This window comes from Microcaecilia unicolor, chromosome 1 (genome assembly GCF_901765095.1).
Source record: "Microcaecilia unicolor chromosome 1, aMicUni1.1, whole genome shotgun sequence".
In the NCBI taxonomy this organism is placed as follows: Eukaryota; Metazoa; Chordata; class Amphibia; order Gymnophiona; family Siphonopidae; genus Microcaecilia; species Microcaecilia unicolor.
The window spans coordinates 38,612,552-38,629,499 of NC_044031.1; the positions used below are offsets into that span (position 1 = coordinate 38,612,552).

Here is a 16,948-nt window from a genome sequence, read left to right on the forward strand (position 1 = left end):
GCTGATCGGGGGGAGGGGGTGTCATCGTGCTGCACCGGGGGGAGGGGGGGGGTGCAACGGCGAACCACCCTGCCCCGGGTGGCAGCCCCCCCCTGCTACACCACTGGCTGGAGGAGAAAGTGTTGGATTTGAACAGTGAAAAAAAATAACTAAAACTGATTTTTGTTTGTTTGTGTGCTGTTTAAAAGTTTTGCAAGTGAAGACTGGTAGAGAGACCATGATTGTGTAAAACAAATTTGTGCAGGTATCCCAGTTAAGCCACTAGGAAAACTGGTCTCCAAGCTTAAGGTTGGGCTTGCAGTATGTGTGTTCACATGCTAGTGCACTAGAGTGGAAGATTGCATGAATTTGGAGAGACAAAGATGCTGAGAGCTGTGTGAGTGCAAGATCCAATGAAGAGTGCCCTTCCTTAGTTAGGGAACTCAGTACAAGAACAGAGAAACTATTTAAGTGGCATACCAAGGGGGGGGGGTCCGCCCCGGGTGCACACTGCTGGGGGGGGGTGCCGCGCGCTAGTCAGCTTCGTTCATTTCCATGCTCCCTCTGCCCCGGAGCAGGTTACTTCCTGTTCCGGGGCTAAAGGAGCATGAAAACAAACAAAGCTGAGCGGCGTGCGGCACCCCCCCCCCCCCCCCACCAGCGGCGTGCACCCAGGTGGGTTCTTTCGTCGTGGTGGGGGGTTCTTTTGCTGGGGGGGGGGGCGCTCCACCCGGGGGGGCGGGTCGCATTGGCCATCCGCCCCTGGTGTCAGCCCCCCTAGGAACGCCACTGATTTAAGGTTATACAATTATTCTTTATTTTGTTAGCAAGCCACAGTTATCCCTGAATCCCAGCTAGTGCTGTTCCTGCTGTTAGTCAGGAAGGAAGGTTTTTTTTGTTGATTTCATTTAAAGGGTGAGGCAGTAGGTTCCTGTACTAAAAGAGAAGATCCTGAGCTCCAACATAGAAGGGGGAAGAACAAAGAAGCTCCAAGAAGGGCCAAAGATAAGTCTTCACTCCTATGCAAAAGGACACTGAAAGGTCACAGTTTAATCTGACTTACCTGTTGTAGAGACTGAATCTGGGTGTTCACACCTAAAAGACAAAGTAATTCAAAATAATTGATTCTTGAGATACACAATATAAAGGAAATTTATAGACTGAGAGAGAACAAATAAGATACTTTGGTTAATACTTGTCTGTTGGTTTCACTGTTGTTCTACTGCTGCACCTGTAAGGAAAAATTATGCTATTAGTTTATGTATAAATGTATTTTTATGTTACAAAAGAACCTAATGTGTTAAGAACATCACTTTTTCCATACCCCAAATTGGGTTTAAATAAACAACTGGTAACTTGTACTTACCATCTGTCTGGTTACTGGGTCTTAAAATCCTTTTAGTTTTCTTTCCCTTCCATGGTCTAGGACTTTGGAGGCGAGGTTAGTTTAATTGTCTCCGAGCTCAGAGGTGAACTGCAGGCTTGAGGTATTCGGCCATGGGTAATAGTAGAGCTTGCAGGGCCTTCTGGGACTAGGAAGCTACATTTAGATATTAGATATGTATCATATGTCAAAGAATAAAGTGGTTGCTCAAAGCATATACTAACCACAATCGCTCAACTGCAAAACATTATGCACAACTTTGTGCAAAAACACACTCAGAACCTTACTGTACCATAAATATTACACTGGGCAGAACCTAATACACCAATATACCACCCAAACGGACATCACAGACCGTCAACAATATGAAACAAGGGATCATATCACAATTCTCATGTACAGCCACAAAGCATCCTTTTATGGTGGATAGTATTCACAATGAGCTCCTTTTATTAACGATCATATGTAGATCCTTCAAGAGGTAGTGTGTCATGATTTAGGCTCTACACCCTTTCTGATGTTTTGGTGCCACCTCAGTAAGGCCAACACACAATCTCTCCACTGCAAAACACTGTACACAAACTTGTGCAAAAACACACTCATAACCTTACCAAACCATAACAGCACTAACTCCAAGGACAGGACGAGCTACAACCTTATGCATGGAAAGGCAGCACTGTAATTACACCAGGCTCTAAAACACCAGTACACAACCTAGTGAAACAAAAAAACAAAACAAAACAAAAAGGGCTGCAAATACTACACGCTAGCAGAATACTGCATCGATCACACATGAAAAACACATGACACAACATATATGAAGGCAAAATACTGAACTGGAAAGTTACCTCAAGAAGTCAGACTCAGCATGCAGCAATACTAGAAAAATTGAAACTTGCATGCAAAATGTCACAGATGCACATTTTCAAAAGCTGACATATTCCAATTAATAAATTCTGAATAAAAAAAATGTTTTCTACCTTTGCTGTCTGAGCATTTAGTTTTTCTATTAGCTTTGGTCCCAGTGTCTTCTGTTTTATGCAGTGTCTTCTTTCCATTTGATAGTTTTTCTCTCACCATGTTCACCATCCTTCTGTGTCCTTAAGCGTTCTGTCTACCATCTGTAGCCCTGTCCCTATTCTTTCTCCAGTTTCTACATATGCCTTTATCCAGCCCTTAAATTCAGCAATTTTCCCTCCATCCATATCCAGCATTTCTCCTCTCTCCCTTCCACTCCATCCGTGTGCATCTCCTTCCTTTGTCTTTCCTTCCCTCCATCCTTGTCCAACATTTTTCCTCTATTCCCTGCCCTCCATCCACGTGCATCTCCTTCCTGACTTCCCTCCCCTCCATCAATCCATGTCCAACAACTCTCCATTCTCCCCTGCCCGCTCCTTCTTCCACCCATATCCTGCAAATTTCCTCTCTCCCCTGCCCCCATTCATCCATCCATGTCCAGCAATTCTCCTCTCCTCTGCCCTCCCCTCCATCCATATCCAGCAAATTTCCTCTCTCTCCAGTGGCGTAGCAAGGGCAGGGCGGTGGGGGCGGTCCGCTCCGGGTGTCAGCAGAAAGGGGGGTGCTCCACCGCTCCCGCTGCTCGCTCCTCTTCTCGTTCCTCTGGCACCCCCCCCCCCCCCGCATCAGCCCTTTAAAAAGAAATCTCCGACGCAGTAGCGAAGCGCAGCACCTCGTGTCTGCGACTGCAAGTAAAAGAAGCGGATCATCTCATTGGGCCTTCCCTCACTCTGTCCCGCCCTCCTCTGACGCAACTTCTTATTTCTGCAAGGGCGGGACAGTGATGGAAGGCCCGATGAGACGATCCACTTTTACATGCAGACACGAGGTGCTGCGCTTCTCTATTGCGTCAGAGATTTCTTTTTGAAGACCGGGTGGCAGGGAGAAGACAAGGCAGGGTGAGGGTGGGAGGGACTCGGATGGCAGAAGGGACTGAGTGGGGGACAGATGGGGTGAGAGGGACTCAGATGGCAGAAGGGACTGGGTGGGGGACAGATAGGGTGGGGGGACTTGGATGGCAGAAGGGACTGAGTGGGGGACAGATGAGGTGAGAGGGACACAGATGGCAGAAGGGACTGGGTGGGGGACAGATAAGGTGGGGGACTCGGATGGCAGAAGGGACTGGGTGGGGGACAGATGGGGTGAGGGTGGGGGGACTCAGATGGCAGAAGGGACTGGGTGGGGGACAGATGGGGTGAGAGGGACTCGGATGGCAGAAGGGACTGGGTGGGGACAGATGGGGTGAGGGTGGGGGTGGGGGGACTCGGATGGCAGAAGGGACTGGGTGGGGGACAGATGGGGTGAGAGGGACTCAGATGGCAGAAGGGACGGTGGGGGACAGATGGGAGAAGGGGCATGGAGCTGGAACTGGGGTCTGAAAAGTGGGCAGGAGGGAGAATGGGGTCATGCCTGGGGCAGGGGTAGGTGGGAGAATCAGTGGATCTGGAACTAGGGGCAGCCGCAGGTGGGATAATGGGGCTGAAACTGGGAGCCGAAAAGAGGGGGCAGTGAGAGAGGGGGGATAGATCCTGGATGGAAGGGGGAGTGAGAGGGAGGGCAGACCCTGAATGGATGGGAGAGGGACAGGGAGGGCAAATGGTGGATCGAAGGAGCAGAGAGAAAGGGCAGACAGTGGATAGAAGGGAGTGAAAGAGCAGACAGTGGATGGAAGGAGGCAGAGATAGAGGGCAGATGCTAGATGGAAAGGAGAGAGAGAGGGCAGATGCTAGAAGGAAAGGAGAGAGAGAGAGAGCGGGCAGACAGACAGTGGATGGAAGGGGCAGGGAGAGAGGGCAGACTGTATGGAGGGGACAGCAGACACAGGATAGCAGGGAGAGAGAGAAGGCAGATGCTGGATGGAAGGAAGACAGTGAAAAGAAGATGAGGAAAGTAGAAACCAGAGACAACAAACTGTAAATAAAATATATATTTTTTTTTTTTTTTTGCTTTAGGATAAAGTAGTATTGTAGCTGTGTTAATAAATGCTTATAAATAGAACATGGAAATAAGGTAAGCTTTATTGGACTAATTTTAATACATTTTTACTAACTTTTGGAGAACAAAACCCCCTTCCTCAGGTCAGGATAGGATACTGAAACAGCACTATACTGTATTGATCTGAGGAAGGAGGTTTTGGCCTCTGAAAGCTAAATGCATTAGTCCAATAAAATGATATTATTTTATTTCTATTTGTTAATTTGTAAAGTGATTGGTATTTGTTAGTTTTTTCAAATTTACATCTGCTGTCTTTATATTTCGCACAGTACTAGGGGACATTTTCTGTTTCTGTGGTGTTGCATTGTATGCTCAGTCTGGCCTCTTGGGGGTTCAGTTTAATTTTTGTCTAAAGAAAGTTTATGATTACTTATTCTATAGTGGTTTAGGGTGTATCTGTGTTTGTGAAATAGACATGGCTTTCAGTTGGCATTCACTGTGCAGGATCGACACTCTGTACTATTCTGTCTGGTTTCATTTTATAATAGGTGAATTGATGTTGTAGTGCTCACTGTAGTGTTTAAAATGCTTTCCTTTTCCTTATGTGACTCGTAGAAATGACTGCTTATGGTATGGTAGAATTGCTCTAGAGATCCTGAGTGTTTTGTATTCTCGGTATGCCTTGTACTGGATTTTGGAGGGGGGTGTTAAAAAATGACCGGCCCCAGGTGTCAACTACCCTACCTACGAAACTGTCTCTCTCCCCTGCCCCCTCCATCCATCCATGTCCAGCAATTTTCCTCTCTCCCCTGCCCTCCCCTCCACCAATGTCCAGGAACTCTCCATTCTCCCCTGCCCTCCCTCCATCCATCCATATCCAGCAAATTTCCTCTCTCTCCCCTGCCCCCTCCATCCATCCATGTCCAGCAATTCTCCTCTCTCCCCTGCCCCCTCCATCCATCCATGTCCAGGAACTCTCCATTCTCCCCTGCCCTCTCCTCCATCCACCCATATTCAGCAAATTTCCTCTCTCCCCTATCCCCATTCATCCATCCATGCCCAGCAATTCTGCTCTCCCCTGCCCTCCATCCATCCATGTCCAGTAACTCTCCATTTTCCCCTGCCACCTCCTCCATCCATCTCCAGCAAATTTCCTCTCTCCCCTGCCCCCAGGACATCTGCAGCACCTTCAGCTCTCTCTCCCTTGGTTTTCCTCCCTCTCAGAAGCAGTTGGACACTTGCCTTAGAAGCAGTGTGAGTTGCAGTCCCAGCCAAGATGCTGAGTCTGGTTTGAGTTGCAGTTCCGGCTAAGATGCTGAGTCCAGTGTGAGTTGCAGTTCCGGCCAAGATGCTGAGTCCGGTTCGAGTTGCAGTCCCGGCCAAGATGCTGAGTCCGGATCGAGTTGTGGTTCCGGCCAAGATGCTGAGTCCGGACCAAGTCCCAGTCTCAGGCAAGATGCTGAGTCTACTCTGAGTTCCCGTTTCAGCCAAGATGTTGAATCCCTTCTGAGTTCCAGCTCCAGCCAGGAGGCGAGGTCCAGTCTGAAGTCCAGTTCGAGTTCCTGTCCGGCTTCAGATTCCAGGATGGGGGTTGGCTCCAGCCCAGTTCTGGCTGCTACATTGGAGTGCCAGGAGGTCAAGGAAGTTGTGGATTCCCTCAGGAGAGGGTTCCTTTTGAATTTGACTCCACTTGTTGCATCCAAGACTCTGATCCTGCCTAGCAGCTGTCCTAAAGAGCCTCATGGTTACCAGAGCTACTCCTGTTTTCAAGTTCCAGATTTACTGGTTACTTCCGGTCCCGTAATCCAGGTTTATGTTTTGAAACCTATTGGTAGATTTCATCACAGTTACCCATGGAGACCGGAATCACCTGTGGAGATTGGGGGGGGGGGGGCCTTGAGGAGGAGGTGCTGTCACACTTGTGACTTTTTTCCCCTTGGGTTGTGCTCCTCTCGCCCTCTGGTGGCCAGAACCAGTGGCTGCCATAGACTTTCCGGACTCTTGCCATTCCGGTCCAGATATTTTAGCATTTCAGTCTTGTGTGGAAGTTTGGCAGCTAGCCTCACCCATAGCTGCCTAGTGATTGCTGCAGCTGAGCTCAGCTGTGATGGGCTTATTAGTCACCTGGGAACTTTCTGCCTTTGCCTTTGCAACCGTTTTGCTTTAGGTCCAGGTTAGTGTTGGTGCATTGTGCACTTTTGGCTTATGTGTTTAGCTTCCCTGCTTTTTCCCTTGTGGCTCCCCTGCTGTCCCTTTTGGTGCTTTGGAAGCACTTCTGTGTTTGGTGCTTTGGAAGCACTTCTGTGTTTGGTGCTTTAGTAGCACTTCTGGTTTTGCTATGTTTATTGCACTTCTGCTTTGCATGTGTTAGCTTCCTTGCTTTACCCTTTTGGTTCCCCTGCTTTCCCTTTTGGTGCTGTTAGAAGCACTTCTGTTAGTGGAGTGCTTAGGAGCACCTTTGTTAGTTTAGTGCTGTGGAGCCCTGCTGTAGCTTGGTGCTTAGGTGCACCTGTATAAGTTTAGGTGTTTAGCTTCCCTGCTTTCCCCTTGTGGCTCCCCTGCTTCCCCTTGGTTAGTTTAGTGCTGTGAAGCCCTGCTGTAGCTTGGTGCTTAGGAGCACCTGTGTAAGTTTAGGTGTTTAGCTTCCCTGCTTTCCACTTGTGGCTCCCCTGCTTCCCCTTGGTTAGTTTAGTGCTGTGGAGCCCTGCTGTAGCTTGGTGCTTAGGAGCACCTTTGTAGTTTAGTGCTTAGGAGCACTTTGTTGGTGTAGGGCTTAGGAATTCCTTCTGTTAGTTTAGGGCTTAGGTTCCTTTTGTTAGTTTGGTGCTTAGGAGCACCTCTGTTAGAGTAATGCTAGGAGCACTTCTGTGGTTAGGTGCTTCGGAGCACTTCTGTCTGGTTTGCTGTAGGAGCACTTCTCAGTTGCTGAGTTTCCCTGCTTTTCCCTGTGGACTTCCCCTCCATTGGTTTTAATGGGGAAGAGGGATTTTAAAATGGAGATGAGCTGAAAATTCCAAACTGTAAAAGGTAGCTGACAGTCTGTGCGCCAGCACCTGATTGGTGATAATAGGTCAGGTGGCTAAGCAGAAGCTTGGTTGCTAGGGTAACTGAGTGGCTTACAGGGTCAGAGGAACTGAAGAAGCTGAAGGAGTCAAACCTGTGTGACAGTTGTCCCTGTCTGAGACAGGAAAATTGAGCTTAAATCAGTGAGTGAAATAAGATAGAGTGTGGTGAAGGTAAAGAAGAGTTGATAATTGGGAGAGGTGTGTCTGGTTTAGCATAGGGCCTGAGGTGTGTGCTGGAGTATTAAAATGCTAAACAGGGTGTTTAAAAGGCTGCTTCAGAAAAATATACCATTTTAAATACTGGTTTTATTTTAAGGAAAAGAGAAATTGTGTTTTGTAAAAGGAGTTAAGTGAGAAAAGGGGTAAAGTATAGCTGACCTGCCTATCTGGAAAGCTCATAGTGTAACACGGAGGGTTTGAAAAAAAAAAAAAAAACTTACCTGGTCCGGAGTTACCTGGGTTTCGGTGGGTTCTGGGGGCTGGCGGGGAGGAGAGATGCTGTACAGGGCCGATTTTGGGTCTGGCTGCCGAATCGGGCAGATGAAAAGAAGGGCACCGGGCAGTTCCGGTATTGGTGGGGCTGGTCCGGAGATTTAGTTTTTTGGGGGGGTCCGTGTTGCAGGGGGCAGCGTCGGAATGTTCAGGGCCGATTTTAGGCCCGTTCGGGAAGTGGGGGAGCGCTTCGGGGTTCGGGCGGTGTGGGCCCGTACATAGAGCCAGAGGCGCCGTTGTCTTACATGTCCGGGGGCGATTGGGGACGTCCCTGGACCAGGAGAGATGGGATCAGGTCTGGTCGTGGGCACAGAGGCGCCGAAGAAGCGGGAGAGGCTCGTTCTGCAGGGCCGGAGTGAAGAGGAGAGGCGGGAGGAGCGAAGGAGTTCATGCATGAGGCAGCGCGCCTCATGCACAAATCGGCGGCGCGTGTATGGAAGAAGACTCCGTGAAGGCCGATGCCGGGGCCTAAATTTTGGGCCCAGTCATGGAGGTTTTTTTGTTTTTCCTCCGGTTTTGAATGAGGACCATCGGGACCAGAACCAGCGGAGGTCTTCACACAAGGGGAAATTCTTCTTTCAGGTAAGGGGTCTTTTATTTAATTTTAAAATGTGAAAATAGTGTTTTTTATTTTTAAAAATTTGGGGTTTTGAGTTTTTTAAATTTGGTTTTCAGTTTTGAGGTCGGGGAATTTTTGGGAATTTTTGTGGTGGGTCAGATTTTGAATTTGCATATTTTAAGTAGGAGTTTTTGGTAGGGTGCTGTTTAAAGGGGTTCTGAAGGGGTTAATTTTTTTTATTCGACGGGGTAGGTTTAGAGGGGGGAGTGAATTTTTGGGATATCTTTTGAATTATTTTGGGATTTTTAAAAGGGGTTTTGGGGGGAAAATAGTGGGGTATGGTTTAAAAAGGGTTAAATTTAAATTTTGAAAATACAGCTAGGTAGGGAATAAAAGTTTTATTGTGTATGGGAATTTTGGGGTAGGTTGGATAATGTTTAGTTGGGTTTTTATTTTAATTATTGATTACCCTATTATTTTCTATGGGAAATCAGTAATTAAAATGGGGATTTAGCACTGCTGGTCAACATTCCGCCGGTCAGCAGTGAAGCTCGGAATTTTGAGGGAGGTGGCTGATTGGTTGAGAAGGGCTTGGAATGTCACCGAAAGCTCCGTATCCTTGGTTACGGAGTCGTTGGCGGTTGAGAGAAGGAGTTGGGATCTGGTGAGGAGAGGGTGTGTTTTGGTGTGCCTGGTGGAGATAGGTGATTTGAGGGTGAGTGGTGTTGAGTTGAGTTTGGAAAAGGAAGTGATTGGTCAGGAAGAAAGTGAATGAATTAGGAGTTGGTGAGAAAGGGGGAATTAATGCTGGTGGGGCTGATTTGTATATATTTGGAGTTGAGTGTGAATATTGGGATTACTGGGAGGGGGGGGGGGAAGTGATTGTGGGGTGTTGTGTTGGGTTCCTGTTGATCACCTGATCGCTCCTTTATTAATTTAGGGATTAAAAGAATAAGGATAGGTTTTTTTAGGTTAAGGAATTCTAATTATATTTATTTAAAGTTAAATAGAACCAAAGTTTTGATAGTGTAATAAAGTAGTGTCATTAAGTGGGGGTACCTGAAAGGGAGAGAGGGTCTTGCCTCCTTTTTGGTTTTTAAGGGTGAGGCTAGGACGAAGACACGCCGGAGGAGTGAAGCAACTGAGAACACGGGCCCCCACGCAAGAAAGACCAGCGTCCTACTAACAGGAGCGTAAGAAAAAGACTGCATTGCTGCACACGTTTAAGAAAACGGGACTTTGAAGAGAAAAGGGGGAGGGGAGTAGGATAGAAACAAAAGAGCAATACTTACCTGGTTCAAGTGAAGGTTGGTGCGGGAATCCTGTAAAAGATAAAAATCACACAAAGGATCAAAATCCTTATATGAAAACAATTCTGGAAAAGAAATTGAATAATTTTCAGTTATATTGTAAGGTATAGGAATAGAGTTTAAGGATAAGGATACTTATCTGATGCTGAGTGATGTGGAGAGAAAACCTGTGAAAGGAAAAGAGAAATAAAATTACCTACTTGATTGACATTATACATTTTATTGAATGTTATGCGAAATGTTACATCTGTTTAAAATAAATTACTAATCGTTTACAATTTTATATGTGATTTGTGCTCTCAAAGTGGGAAAATCTTGAAATTAGTTTCCATTCCTCTCTTGCTTCAGAAGCAAGAGACGAGGTTAGTGATTGTTGTCTGCTCCTCATTCCTGGGAGCTGGTTCCTGAAGAGTCGTCACGACTACTACCATCAGGCTTACCAGGGTCCAGTTTATTTACATCATCCCAGGCGTGAGGGCCGACTAACAATAGCTGAGTACAGCTTATAGAAATTGGTGCCTCTGTTAAACCTGTTGGTACCGTTTCAGTAGGCGTATTGTGATTTAATATCACACTGGGCATTGCCGTTATTAGAGTGAAGATTGAGGTATGTGTGTTGAAAGTGAGTTAAAGTGAAATTGTGAGTGAGAGTGAGTGTGATCTCGGCCAGGAGGCGAAGTGTTCCTCCTTAGCCAGGGAAATAAAGTCAAGTTAGGCTCTTGAAAGAGAAATGAATTATTTTTCTTTTGAAAGTGAGGTAGACAGCCATAGTAAAATGGAATTAACTAAGCCCTTACCTAAGGTTCTTGACCGAGTAAGAAGAGAGGGTTTTGCTTCTTTTTTAAAGTTATTTAGAGAACAGGTCACCATCGTAGCCTAAGAACAACGCTGGACCCGAAATTGCACCAACGTAAAGAAAGACCAAAGTTATCATCATACAAGAAAGGTCTACAAATCAGCTAAGTGATCCAGCTATCACCCCTTCCAGCAGTTCAAGAGACTATGAGGCATATTTTCAAAGCACTTAGCCTTCCAAAGTTCCATAGGTTTCTATGGAACTTTGGAAGGCTAAGTGCTTTGAAAATATGCCTCTATATATACATATATCTATAGATACTTACCTGATAGTTGAGAGTATAGGGGTCTTCTGGATCATACTTAATAGGAAGAAAGATTGATACCTTTAGTCTAATAAAAAAGGTATCATCTTATTTTATTTTCTACATTTCATTTAATTTCTATTGATTACCTTCACTCAACGTGTAATTGAACTCTGGAATTTGTTGCCAGAGAATGTGGTAAAAGCAGTTAGCAGGGTTTAAAAATGGTTTGGATATCTTCCTAAAAAAATGTCCGTAAGCCATTATTAAGATGGACTTGGGAAAATCCACTGCTTATTTCTTGGAAGAGAGTGTTTATGAACTTGAAAATCTAAAGGTGGACAAAGCCATGGGTCTGGACGGGATCCATCCCAGGATATTGAGGGAGCTCAGAGAGGTTCTGGTGGGTCCTCTTAAAGATTTGTTTAATAAATCCTTGGAGACGGGACTTCCGGTGATGTCATGAGCTAGGGAGCAGCGTGCTACCGAAGCTCCGAGACCCCAATCTCCAATAAAGTGAAAAATATCGTGGTGGAACTGACGGAATCGCTCCATTATATGGAAAAATACTTAACAACACTACCGGCAGATATGGCTCAAAAGTCGGTGAAGAAAGACAGGAGTAAAGCGAGTAGCGGAGAAGTTAAAATGGCGGAAGAGGCCGGGGCTACCGGACCCGCATTTACAGAAACCCAGTTAGCACAACTGACTTCGGCGGTTGAGAAAGCATGGGAACCCAGGTGGGTAGTGCTCACCAGCAAATTAGAGTCTTACCAGACAGCGTTGGATGGAATGGGAATCCGCGAAGGAGACCTGGAGACGCGAGTCTCGGCGGTGGAGGATGACTCGCGTGGATTTGGACCGGATATTGCTACTATGCGCTGCCAACTAAAAGAACAGAGGAATCTACTTGATGATTATGAAAACAGAGCATGCAGGAATAACATACGGATTGTGGGTCTGGATGAAGCGCTACCCGAAAGGAATCTAGAAACCTGGCTAGAAAATTGGTTGTCTAAAGAACTGGCACTTACATACACGATGGGCCCCGTAGTGATTGAACGGGCGCACCGCGTGGGCCGCCGACCAGAAGATCATACCCGCCCACATGTGGTCATCGCAAAAATCTTAAATTATCGCCATAAGGTTGAAATTCTCCAAGGATTTAAACTTAAGCGCGACTCGCTGAAATACAATAATAGGAACATCTTGATTTTCCAAGATTTTTCTACACTGGTACAGGAAAAGAGAAAGCAATATCATGCGCTGTGTTCAAAGCTGGTACAAAAGAACGTTCGTTTTGCGCTCCAATACCCTGCTCAGCTGAGAGTTCATGTACACAATACATGGCAGACCTTTACCACGCCGGAGTCCGCAAAACAATGCTTAATAGAAAGTAAAATTCTTGATGATGTCTGACATTGAACTTAATGATAAAGTGGAGGAGCGTTCAGTGGGGACCACATCCCCTTCAAAGTTATATGAGTAAAATGTATGTATGATATATAATGTTTCATTGTAATATGGAGTTCGGGGTCTCTAGTGTGCACTGGGGTCTTAGCTTCAACGTCTGACTAGATCAGGTGAATGAAGCAGGGTACCTGTATGGTAGGGGGGGTTAAGGAACGGGAGGGGGTGGGGGGGAGGGAGGGGAGACTCTTTCCTAACTCTTAGCATTAGGAGTGCACGGGTGTTTCTGCAGGTGGAACATACAAACATGTGGAAGGTGAAGGTCTTGCTGGGACTAGGCACTTGTAGAATCATATGCCTGACTTATATAGAGAGCAGGGGCAGTGGGAATACCCATAACAATAAAGAGATATACCTATTAGACTAATATCTTGGAATGTGGGGGGTATAACTTCCCCAATAAAGAGGAATAAAATATTGACTGCCCTTAAAAGGCATAAGGCCGATATAGCTTGCCTACAGGAAACACGCCTTAGTGCAGCGGAACATGCTAAATTGCAGAGATCTTGGGTGGGGGAGTGTTATGCCGTGGACTCTAAGGGGCGCAGGGGCGGTATAGCGGTCCTTTTTCGTAAAGGGTTAGCCTGTAAAGTAATGGTGGTGGAGAAAGGAGGGCATGGTAGAACCATTACATTGCGGGTGTGGGTACAGGGCTTTAGTTTCTTGTTGGTTGGAGTATATGGTCCCAATGACTGCGATAAGGAATTTTACCAATCCTTGGGAAGCCGCTGTCTTCAACAGGGAATGGATAAGTTACTAGTTATGGGTGACTTTAATTTAGTTTTTGACCCGAGGGAGGACTCTTCAAATCTGACTTCGGTACATTATGCTGGACAGAGGGCGGGAGAACTGAAAATGCTTGCAAAAACATTAAATTTAGTAGACGCGTGGAGGGCACTGCACCCAGGAGAAAAAGATTACACACATAGATCATGCGCCCATGGTACCCTAGCGCGGTTAGATTATATTTTGGTAGAGAGGTCCATGTTTTCCCAAGTACAGGCAACTCATATTGGACCGGAAGAAATATCAGACCACGCTATGGTGTGGCTGGATCTTGAGGCACCCGGGGATAGAGTTGGGGGGGCAGGATGGAGATTTTCCAGCATACTTGTACACGGAGCCCTCTTTTCAAAAATATCTAATGAGTAAATGGGGAGACTATGCATTTCATAATAAGGAACATGCACAGGTGGATCCCATGTTGTTTTGGGCGGCCTCGAAGGCAGTTTTGAGAGGAGATATTATAGCCTATTGTACTGCAAGGAAAAAGCGCAGAGCAGTAAATATTTTACAATTAGAAAAACAGTTCCTCAGAGCTAAACGCGTACATGCGCGAAGACCTTCACCTAAGACCTTAGAAGCGCTGAAAACAATACAAATTACCCTAAACACCTTAATACACGAAAACGAAACCAGATTGGCGATTTATTATAAATTTAAATTACAACAATTTAGTAATAAAACGGGACGGTTACTAGCTAGAGTAGTTAAGAACTGGGGAGGGCCCAGGGTGGTGACCACACTGCAAGATGAATGAAATAAGACCACTTCCTCACAACAAGAAATTGGAAGCATCTTTACTAAATATTTTGCCTCACTCTATTCCTCTGGTGAGGCGCCCAATGTGTCCTTGATTCAGGATTACTTAGATAAGGCAGGGCTTACCAAGTTGTCATGTGATGAGTTGGCAATACTTAATGCGCCCCTGAATATAGGTGAACTACAACAGGCAATTAAATGATGAAAGCTACGTACTGCCCCGGGACCAGATGGGTATTCCGGGGAGTATTATAAGATGTTACCTTTAGAGGCACAAGTAACGCTTTTGGAACATTTTGATGAGGTGGTCAGTAAAGGTGGTTTCCCCCTTTATGCTAATACCGCGCTCATTACATTGTTGCCAAAGCCTGGAAAGCAGTTAAATAGAGCAGAGGACTTCCGGCCAATATCACTGTTGAACGTTGACATTAAGCTATTGGCGGGGATACTGGCCGAGAGGCTCGAGCAATACTTACCTAAATTGATAAGTGCTGAGCAGGTAGGATTTGTTCATAATCGACAAGCCACACACAATGTCAGGCGCCTCCTGCTTGCAATGGCGTATTGCCAAGAAAAAGAGGACCCCTCTATAGTGGTGAGTTTAGACGCCGAAAAGGCGTTTGATAGGGTGAATTGGGGATACCTATTTCATGCGATGCAGGCCATGGGGATCTCAGGATGGTTTTTGCAGGCAGTCCAGGCTCTCTATTGTGATCCGGCAGCACAGGTTTTAGTTAACGGTATGCAGGGGAATGAGTTCCAGATTAAAAGGGGGACTCGGCAGGGCTGCCCATTGTCCCCAGCTCTATTTGTAATTTCACTGGAGCCATTTCTGCGCACGCTTATGACTCATAAGGATATTACAGGTATATCGGTGGCTGGTCACCAAGTAAAAGTACTGGCTTTTGCCAATGATTTGCTGTTAACTGTGACAGACCCACCAAGGTCTATGGACATACTACTGCAAGAAACAGATAGATACGGACGAATTTCTGGTTTTAAACTAAATCTGTCTAAATCGTCCGCCCTGGAGATAGTCCAAGGAGCCCAACATGATTGGAAATCTAAATTCTCCCTAACTTGGGAAAAGCATTTTATTAGATACTTAGGAGTCCGTATATCAGCAGACATGTCGAAGCTATATGAACTTAACATACAAAAACTGCTAATTGATACAAAATCGAGTTTACAGGCTTGGAGTGAGCTTCCGGTGTCACTACTGGGGCGAATAGCCTTATTTAACATGATTATAGCCCCCAGATGGATATATATATTTCAAACCATTCCACTGTATTTGAGAAGAAGGGATGAACGAATTTTGAATCAACATCTGCAGAAATTTCTCTGGAGAGGGAAAAAGGCCCGCCTCTCTGTCCCTTCTTTAAGTATACCAGTGGAATATGGAGGCTTGGGTCTTTTAAATCTAAGGTTCCTTAATATAGCTAGTGGAATGAGGCATATAAGTGATTGGTATAGGAATGCCAATGATTACACCAACACAACCCTAGAGTTGGGTCTTTCACAGGGGACACACTTCAGTAATTATTTACATAGCACTGGTGCACCTGTGCCATACTCCCTGAAACATTCGGGAATCATGGTAACAGCAAAGGCAGTGTGGGGTTGGATATGCCGCTTACACCAATTTTCTGCAAAGGTAACCCCATTCCTGCACATTAGTGACAATCATGCTTTTCCTCCGGGTCAGCTGTATTCTGTATTTAGGAACTGGAAAAGCAAAGGTATTGTATACTTATTACATGTATTAACCAGAGAGGGCCGCATTCGAGAGTTTTCAGAATTGAAAAAAGAATTTGGACTGCTAGACAGTGATATTTTCTATTATAGGCAACTGAGTCACTATATTGCTTCTCTACCTTGGACATCGCTAACTGAAGATGTACAGGAAGAACTTTCATCAGCCTTTTCGCTGGAATCACAACAGAAAGTACCCATGACATACCATCATAAACACATACGAGACACAGCTCCAGAGGTGGAATACCATAAATTGGCACAATTATGGGAGACAGATTTGCAAGTGCCAGTCACAACACAGCAATTGAAGACCCACATTTTACAGATAAGAAGAGCTACGACCTGGGCCACACACTGGGAGTTACAATACAAAATGGTTTTGCGATTGCATATACCTCCAAAGAGAGCGTTTCATATGGGACTCTCACCATGGGGAGAGTGTGCAAAGTGTGGCAGTGCAGGAGCAACATTGGGCCATATGTTTTGGTCATGTGTGGGTATTCAGAAGTTTTGGAAACTGATTATAGCCTATGTTGCCAAACTGTGGGGACAATCATGGCAATATAACTCGTCCTTACTTTTTGGTTGCCCCAACTTAGGGACGACGCCCAGAAAGGGATATACTGCATTTGTTTTAAGGGCCATAATTGTTGGCAAGCAGGTAATCTTGACTGAATGGTTGTCATACCAATACCCCACATGGCAGCAATGGCGTGCTCATATGGTGTCTCTGTTGCGCTTGGAACGCATGGCTATAAAAAACTTTGACTCTAAGATGGGTGAGAGATTCCAGCAAAGATGGTCACCATTTTGGGACACTATGACTGCTGCGGCAAGAAGCCACTTGTTGAATTCTTAAACCCACTGCTTTGTATGATGTGACAGGAGAAAGGAAAGAGAGATTAGGTTTGGGAGGGTAGGGGGAGGGCCGGGGGGGGGGGGGGATAAAATAAAAGAAATTGGGGATCAAGATCATTCCTATATGGTTGTCTGTTCAGTATAAGGGATTCAATACGAAAAGCGAGGGAAGGGAGGGGGAAAATAAAAGAAATACCTAGTAGAAATGTATGGAAATGTAGATGCTTTGTTATACAGTTTGAATGTGACATGTGTATATTCCATGGACTTTGTGGCTCCAACTAATAAAACAGATTTAAACATAAATCCTTGGAGACGGGGGAGGTTCTGTGGGATTGGAGGAGAACGGCTGAGTGGTGACAGAGAAGATGCTGTAAACTACAGGCCAGTAAGCCTCAAGGGGAAGGGGTGAGGATGGGGACAGAGCCCCTGGGGTCAGAAATAAACTTTCCATAACCATCTTTCCCATCTTCTAACTT

General features: G+C 45.8%; 1 protein-coding gene across 1 annotated transcript in view; it reads right to left on the minus strand.

Annotated features, from left to right (window-relative positions):
* Window positions 1-16,948, minus strand: part of LOC115465473 — a 253,686-nt gene that overhangs the window by 201,175 nt on the left and 35,563 nt on the right. Inside the window, exons 9-10 of the mRNA XM_030196004.1 lie at window positions 15,731-15,783; window positions 9,724-9,753 (exon numbers count right to left, since the gene is read on the minus strand). Coding sequence (XP_030051864.1) covers window positions 9,724-9,753; window positions 15,731-15,783 — 83 coding nt within the window. The remainder of the gene's footprint in view (window positions 1-9,723; window positions 9,754-15,730; window positions 15,784-16,948) is intronic.